An 8,778-nucleotide genomic window follows, 5' to 3' on the forward strand; every position below is an offset into this window, starting at 1 on the left:
GAAGAATCATTTTAGACATAAGTAAAAATTAACAAAGAAAAATTTTACAATCTGGGTTGTTGTTTAACGTTTCGGTGTCGCCATAATCACCGCAAGAGCATATTAAAACCTGTTAATTCTAAAATTTTCTGCACAATCCCAAAACTTTACCTCTGTGAGCCAGAGCAGGGAGGATACCTTGGTTTTTGTGGCCACTATTGCCCTGCCTCGATGTCATCCATTGATGAATCGAAGAAATCTGCGAGAAAACCCTACATTCAACCAAGCAAATGTAAATTAATTTGGCATTATCTCAACCTGAAACTGCATTAAGGTGTTGTAAGCTACTGGATATATGCCTAGAATTGGATCTGGAAGTATAACATTTTCAGGACCGGCAACGGGCCTCCCAACCTGGACATTTGGTATGCATGCACCCCAGATCCCGAAGAAGCCATTTGAGATACGTGGCTGTGTTGAGGCTTTTTTGTAAAACAGGTGTATCAGTTTTACGAAATATTTTATTTAACATCATGACGAGGAAAAGAACATGGGCACTATAAAGGAGTATGCGAGAATACGATAAAAAAAAATGATATAAAATCCAAAAAGATAATTAAATAAAATTTACTTCACTCTAAGAACGTACTCAGAAACCACCATACCGGTTGCTCCCATTACATTGTTTAATAATTGTGGCTTTTTAACTTCATTTTTAATATATACATGCGTTAGCATATTACTGTGTTGCCATCGTGTATTAATTTTGTTTTTAATACATGTGTTTTCTGTGGTTGTTAATGCAATTCATTATTGTGTTGACTGGTATAACGCTCCACCTCACCATACATTGAATATATAATGCCCCCTCTGTTACAGCCCGATAGTCATAACTGTGCCATTTAATTTCATATAACTCATCCCCTCTTCTGCCCTCCATATATAACACTTCTTCCATATATAACTCTCCCCCCATTATACCTTTGTTTTAAGACCTCGAAATTTCTTTTGTAAACCCAATTTTGCTCTCGGTCTCCAATCTTGATTTTAAATGTGACCAATATCAAACACAATGCATGCGACTTCCTGCCTGGTCCTCTGAAAAATAAAAACCTTGTTAGAAGACACCTTGCCATTGCTTGAAGTTCTTCATTATGCAGGAAACTGAATGTAGTAATTAATTTTTATATATGTAGAAACTGAAATATCAAAGGTGAAACTTGCTGAGGGAAATTGACTTATGATTGTTGGACTCTACACAGGCAAGGTGTCCAGTGGCCTTGTTCGAGGCAGCTCGAACTGTGGGGGAACTTCACATGAAACCACTCGGTGGCGCTGTACTTCATTTTCAACTCAATGATTTGCTTGTGAGTTTTAATTCGAGATCAAATATCTGATTTGGTTCTAAAACTAGTGTACTAGTTTTCTTGTTTTGCTCGCATTCCTTGACTGTGCTCTCTAGGTGCTTCTTTTCATTAGCCATTTTTATGAGTTATTTCTGCCATTTTGCACTTCTGAGAAGTATATCTACAGAGCCAGTAGACACTGACTATGTGGAAATTTGCATCATACTGGGATTTTGATATTTTCTAATTCTAGCAGCATAGGAAGCCTTTCCATTCCTCTGGATAATGCTTTACAAAATTAGAGTTTGCCCCTAGTGACCAGGTTCGCTCAAAGTGCTACATTGTTCCTGTTGATGGTTTCTAATATCTTGGTTTCGTAAATCTTCTTTTTATTATCTAATTCTTAAGTTTTGTTATCTTGATTCGCAATTGCAACTTTGTGTTTGTGGTCCATTAATTTTCATGTCGCCAGTACTATTAGCCTTATTTTTACTCTCTAATATTATGTTCTACAAAACTTTCTGCTGGTTCAGTTTCTGGCATGTCCTCTATCTTTGCCTTCCATGGAGCTAAATATGTTATAGACCTAAATGTTATAGGCTATGCCTTTTTTAATCTCTTACATCCTAAAGATAAAACAGGTGTCTGGCCACTTTTGGAATCACTCACAGTCTTGCTGTGCTGTAGAATCTCTTTTATTTGAAAGTACGTTGTCCATATAAAACAAAATCTTGAGGCTTATGGTTCGTCAGCATTTAATTGCAAATACTTATTTCCTAAATGATTCTGACTTAAAATTTGAGAATGACTGTAGGATGGTCAAGTCCTTTTTGAGCATACAGTGCGCAAGCCAGATGCAATTAGTGTTCCTGTAGAGAGATTCTTTGTAATTCGCCAAGAGGTAGATACTACCTTTTTCAAGGTTTTCTTCTAATGTTTCTAACATACACATAATGCTCCATGTAAAATCTGTGATATCAACATTTGGATGCTTTTTCAAGGTTTTCTTCTAATGTTTCTAACATACACATAATGCTCCATGTAAAATCTGTGATATCAACATTTGGATGCTTAGTCTGGACTCTGGAATGCTTTCATTTATGATAACGGTTGCACTCATTGATTTGCAGAATGAAAGTTTTCGTGGCTTTGGTTTTAGAGATAAAGATGCAGCAGATGAGATGAAAGAGCGTATACAGAAATCTGTGAAACCATTTACTATTCAGTGTGCTTCTTCGGTAACAATTACAACCAAGGATCAAGTGAGAGACAAATCCCTTCAAAAGCGTAATTGGAGAATCTGCGGCCTCTTTCTGATGATCCTGGGACCGCTCTTCTGAGGTTTGGCGGGCACCCAGACGGATCTCACCGATACTCGAATGGAATTCAAGGAGCAAAAACTGCTCCACGCCACAATAGCTGTGTGGACAGATAATCGAATGCAACAATTGCTGTGCTGTGGATGTGGGGCGCAGTAGCCGTGAGGGGGCGTATGTATGTTCTTGGAGTAGGCAGAGGCAGCTGGAGCTACAGTTGACTTAGTTTTACTGGAGTCCCCTGGAGGACGCACCAGAGGAAGCAGCAGGGGCCAAGAGGAAGCAGCAGAGGCATTGGCCCCAAAGGAAGCACTACCAGCCATAATCCCTTACATCCCATTGCATCCAAGCTGGTCGTTCAACTATGGATTATGGCAGGATTATGGCAGGGACTAGCTGCGTCGCAGTCTGACAATTTTGCAATATATACAAAGCACCATATTGACTTTTCTATATTCAAGTACACAGGTAATAAAAACCTCACTTAAAAAGATTACTCGAAAAGCAAGTTAAAAACATGTCTGTTGAGCCTGGCCCCGTGTTCAGCACAGATATAACAATGTGTAGAGGTGCAGAAAGTATGCAATAAGTCAGTATGAAAGATGCAAAATCTCAAACATAAAATACAAAACCAACAGCCAAAGGGTAATTTTGAGGTTAGACATAAACACATCATGAAAACCTTCATAGCGCATAAAATTTTGAGTTACTTGTCTCAATGCAGTGGTCACGTGTCGTATATTCTGCATGCAAATATTTTATGGTCGACTCTACATTGGAAAGGATGTTAGGCCAGAGGTAGAGCCATAACACGTGGCTTGCATGCTCGCAACTTTATTGTAACAATCCAAAACATCTGTCTTCGGTCACTATTACAGATCTCCATGAAGATGACATCCGATCCAGATTTCTTTCAAATGTCATCCGGCCTGGCAGAAAGATTTCTCGCTAAGCCCGAAGGAGAGCAAGCAAATTAAACGCTATACTTATCAGCAGAGGACAGCATCAATCATCCTTCTGGTTATTTCATTCTGCCTGGTTTGTGTGCGCTAGTGATAAATAGATAGACTTCGCAGATGAGAGCATCGTGGTTATTTCATTCTGCCTGGTTTGTGTGCGCTAACGATAAATAGACATACTTCAACAGTGGCAGTTTAAATGGTCTTTCCACGGACGCCTGGGGTTTGAACTTTGAACCTGTGAATTTTTGCTTGGCAAAGCAAATCCAGCCAAAGAAGCTAAATTAGGGAATTAAGGCGAGTAGTTCCACCACAGAAAATCCAGTTGCAGTTACCATTCAGAAGTGGAAATTGCCATTCAGGTCCATCAGACCATCCAGTGCAGAATTGGGGCACTCCATGCACCTTCGCCTCTGCTTAAAAGGTACTATACCTGCACGCCATTAGAATGAACAACCATCTCTTAGGGCCTGCAATTACATGTAGAAACGATTTTCCCATGAGGTACATGCTGCTACATGTCTTTTAAAATTCATGAGCTTAGGTACTATACCTGCACGCCATTAGAATGAACAGCCATCTCCTAACTCTTAACATATTACAGTGGATGCTCACGGTCATGAAAAGGAAATTTTGGTCTCTAATAAACAAAAATTCCATGCAATGCATTAAATATTCAATAGATAATTCCGGGAAATGGAATTTGGTCATCAGAGAGAAGTAATTTCATTCATGCAACAGTATTAGTCAAAAAGATGAAAACCTCCAACCTGTTAAAGGAGATAAATAAATAGAATTCGAACCTCACTTAGCTTGAGTATGACGATACAAATAGTTTTAAAAAAAATGATGCAAATACATGTATAAAAAATAAACTACAGTAATGAGTATACTATATGAAAAGGGGCCAGATCAGAAAATGTAAAAGAGAGGTTATGTGTGTTATCAAGGAATAATTACCTGATAAGAATTAATCGAAAAAGGTTCTGAATTGATTTGCTACATGTGAACAGAGAAAGAGTCGTGTAAGACAAAGCCCGCCACAGCCGAGACAGTCTCAGAGATGGCCGACGAGACAGCCGAGATGAGATCAGGTACTGTACCTGCACGCCATTAGAATGAACAGCCATCTCCTAACTCTTAACATATTACAGTGGATGCTCACGGTCATGAAAAGGAAATTTTGGTCTCTGAAGTTTTCTATTGTTATACTTATTTTCTTTGCTCATGCTGAAAAACTAATTCTCCAACTTCGTCAATGGCCAACTCTTCAATTTTAGATGATAAATTTAGGTATTATAAGACACTCCAACAGAGTGACACAAACTATTGAGTACCACTGTAATTGAAAACCTACTTTGCAATGTTATCAGTCATCAGTGCGTGGAATCTATGAATGTTTCAAATCATTAAATTTTGTCACGGGTTTTGTGACTTGATCACCTTTGCCCATCATTAAGTTTTGTAATTTATAAGCCAAATACGGGACTCTGTTTGCACTGGAAGTCTTATGTAAGGACTGCAATGTATTCCATGTACTTTTCGATTTTTTTGCATCTTGGATGTTGATGGGAAACTACTCTCTGTTATGTGCTATGTGACTGGTGGCACTTGAACCTATGTACCAAGCATCTTCTGGTACATTCCTACATGGAGACGCACAGAGTTTCTCCTATTGAAAATTTGAAATCCTTAGCACTTAAAATCCTGTACTATTTAGTATTTTCACCATAATTGTTTGAATGTCTCTTGTTTGTTCTGTGATTAGTTGCGTCATTTAAATTCAGTTCATGAATGTTTGGAATCCATATTATGCACACCCTGGCATTGGAGTTTCTGGGCTAAAGCTGGGGGTTTTCCATGAGCTAGAGCTAGTGTCCAAGACAGACAATAGACTAGTTCTCTGAATTGGGTTTGCTATATGGGGCTTCTCTTCGTCTTTGTTTGTTCTGTCATCTCAAAAGAGGTTTCAGATCTGTATCAAGACACATAATTTGATCCAGTGATTTTGTACTTGAATTAAGCCCTGAAGCAAGCCTCAGGAGACTTCAAGATAATCATCAACTCAAGGAACAACCTTGGGTGAAAGTGATAAACGTTGGAACATACTTCAGGAATAGTTCGGATAGTTGCTTCTGTTCGAATATTGTAGATCAGATCTAAGATACAAAAGATGTCTAGAAACCTTAAAGTAAACACCCTCTAATCAGTCTTGGTCAATGGTTTGAACTGCAAAGAGAAACTTTAGAATAGCCCATGAGTTTCTCCTTTAAGTCCTTAGGTAGCAACAGAGTTTATATGGTGCAAATATGATCAAATGTAGTCTCAGATATACCCTCCAAGACGTTGAAGTGCCTCAGGAAACCATAGAGATCAAAACTAGACTTCAATGTGACTGCACAGGTCGAGTTGTCTCAGAGAATAGGAACAGATTAATTTACACTTTTTTGGCCTGTAAGTTCTGAAAGATGCCAGTTTTCATTTTAGCTGAAAGCTATTTTTATAAAATTTCTTAGCAGTAGCATCATTTGGTGCAAGTGTGGCATAACTGAATAGGTAGCACAGTAGTGTATCCAAGCACACGATTTCAATAGTGATGGGCCTGGTTTTGACTAGCTCCGTCCAACCAGTATCTGGCATTCTTGACAACCTTGCTGCTAGAACACATGTTGCTGTCCATGTAAAATGCAAGTTGATAAACTGAACATTTTCTTGATGGTTAGTCGTTGTCTTTATCATTAATTGAAAATGGATTGGATTGAGAATTTCACCTCTCCTTGAGGTGGACTGTGCTACTTTGTAGTGCGTAATAGACTGGAGACTTGATGGGGAGTGTCTCCTCTCTTGCTCCCATGCCACTAGAAGCTAATATGTTCTTGTACTGACTTAAGGAGCTATCAGATGTTAATGCCTTTAGTAAACTGCCCAGATTATGAATTTTAGACTTCTAATTTTATAAGCATTAGTCCTTGTCTCATACAATAACTGACCTCCGAGGATTTTAAAAACCTCTGAATTTCGGGATTAGAGCTTTAGAATGCACTCTCCGAGGTGTAATCTAGGCAATAAAGAGTAACAACGATTGCTCCTTCCTAACTGGAAAATATTCAACTTCTGTTGTTTGATTCACAGAGCTTGTACATTGACTCACTCTTTTGAGACAGCGATCTTAATTCATACTTGTGTCTTTTGGTAAACATTGACTATTGCATGAAGGAAAGTTAATCTCTAAAACCATACATTTATGAAGATTCCTTCAACAAAATGCCTACGCAATCAATCGTTAACTTTATGATGCTTTCAGTTTACAGAAGCAGGGGCTCTTAACCTTTTGCTTCGTGCACACCCTGGCATTGGAGTTTCTGGGCTAAAGCTGGGGGTTTTCCATGAGCTAGAGCTAGTGTCCAAGACAGACAATAGACTAGTTCTCTGAATTGGGTTTGCTATATGGGGCTTCTCTTCGTCTTTGTTTGTTCTGTCATCTCTAAATTTCGAAGGAAATATTGGCTTGGGCGCTATGAAAAGACAATCCGGCTCTTGTTTCTTTATCTATTTGAGTGGTTTGCTAATCTGCTGAGTGGTGTGTGTTATGTCATATTCTAGTGTCATAACTGCTGTGGTTTGACTTCTGATTTAAGGATCCTTTGTGTATAATTTTTATGGTTTGTGTCTAAGATTTACAGAACTCAGCTAAATTTGTTTTATATTTAAATCTGCAAATCTCAGAGTCTCAGAGCATAGCCGAGTGCTCAGACATGTGTGCTCAAAAATATTAGGAGCTCAAATAGCCTTGAAAATTATAGCATATGAATAAAACTTAGCATTCTTGTTTAAGTCTCTTTTTAGTTTTTGGTGACAGTAATCACTGTAATACCACATTTCCCAGGTCATCCCAGTTTCCTTCCTTCTATCTCCCAAACAGTGGAAGATAAAGAGTAAGAGTGCTTAGAGGTTTGTGCAACTCTAAGGCTGAGGATGCTGATCCCAGTTCTGGTTGGAGCCACTTGTAAAACGCTTTTCAAATTTTTCCACTTAATGAATATAATTTTAGTATACAATTTGAGTTTGAAATAAAATCAGTCTACGTATTTGCTGCTTCCGGAAGCTATTTGGTGCTTTCTTCCGCATTTAGTCACCAGGGATGCCTTCTCTGAGTCAGCACATATATTAGAATGTCTCTATTTCAGCTTTCTGTGATGAAATGAAAAAGCCCTGATGAAATGAAAAAGCCCCAAGAAATAAGCTGGTGTGGCGCATGTATGTTTGTTTCTTAAAAAATTTCTTGCTGCTGTGGACAAAACAGTCAAAGTTTCATTTATTGGCAGTTCTTCAAGCAGTGTGTTATCATATTCCTGATTGCCACTTTCATCATAGCCACCTCCCTGTTCTTTGCTAAAAAATCTCAATGTCTTGGGTTGTAATTTAAAGACATTATTGTCAGTTGTGCTTCCAGAGGGGTTTACGTTGTTCTTTGCAAGGATCTGAGCGAACGCCATTGCTGGAACTTACTCCTTCAGATGAACGCCATTGCTGGAACTTACTCCTTCGCTGGTGATCATAGGACACGTTGAATGGCTTGTTCAAACATTGAACTGCAATGAAATTGCTTCCACTCAACACAAACAATATTATGAAAGCGCAGGCTGATCCTCTGCTATCTCTCATAATTTTACCGCCTGGATTCGTACCAAAAGCGATGCTCATCACACTCTGATAAATAAACAAAAATCTGAAACAACTAAACTTTATATCTTCAAATTTCAATTTTAAAACAAAAATCTACAACAGTTACTTTGGCCAAACAAGCGAAATTAGTACAGGACAATTACTCCGTATACTATAAATTACCAAAATGCACTTTTTCTCCCCCATTTTAATGTTGCTGTTCGGATTAGTTTACCTAATACAAAACTATATTATCCCCAAGTTTGGAAATCATCATATGTCTTGAATTATTCGAGATTTGCTTTGCTCTGCTGCAAAGTATAGCTTCCACCGAAAGGAGGAGCGACGCATCTAATCTGCAAGAGCCCGTGAAGTTAACACGACTGAGTTTAGACCCAAGCTATATTAAGGGATTTCATCATAATAATTCATACATAGCCACAGCTGTGAGGAACAGAGGAAAATAGCACAAAGAACACTAAGTGTCAACAGGAAAAAGTATCACTCGTCAGA

At 38.4% G+C, this 8,778-nt stretch overlaps 1 protein-coding gene across 1 annotated transcript; it reads left to right on the forward strand.

Annotated features, from left to right (window-relative positions):
- The first annotated feature begins 1,032 nt into the window (after positions 1-1,032).
- LOC149238366 (uncharacterized) lies at positions 1,033-3,703 on the forward strand. Its single transcript, XM_089373002.1, has 3 exons — positions 1,033-1,346; positions 2,140-2,226; positions 2,456-3,703. Exons 1-3 carry the CDS (start codon positions 1,296-1,298, stop codon positions 2,663-2,665), a joined length of 348 nt encoding a protein of 115 aa, XP_089229128.1. The 5' UTR covers positions 1,033-1,295; the 3' UTR covers positions 2,666-3,703.
- The last annotated feature ends 5,075 nt before the right edge of the window (positions 3,704-8,778 follow it).

This window comes from Pinus tabuliformis, chromosome 8 (assembly GCF_031772625.1).
Source record: "Pinus tabuliformis cultivar Carrire ecotype Pingquan chromosome 8, CPIR1, whole genome shotgun sequence".
Lineage (NCBI taxonomy): Eukaryota > Viridiplantae > Streptophyta > Pinopsida > Pinales > Pinaceae > Pinus > Pinus tabuliformis.

Coding starts and splice junctions, on each gene's coding strand:
- LOC149238366 (XM_089373002.1), top strand. CDS start 1,296: ATGAAACCACTCGGTGGCGCTGTACTTCATTTTCAACTCAATGATTTG. Junction 1,347..2,139: donor TTCAACTCAATGATTTGCTT/GTGAGTTTTAAT, acceptor GAATGACTGTAG/GATGGTCAAGTCCTTTTTGA. Junction 2,227..2,455: donor TCTTTGTAATTCGCCAAGAG/GTAGATACTACC, acceptor ATTGATTTGCAG/AATGAAAGTTTTCGTGGCTT.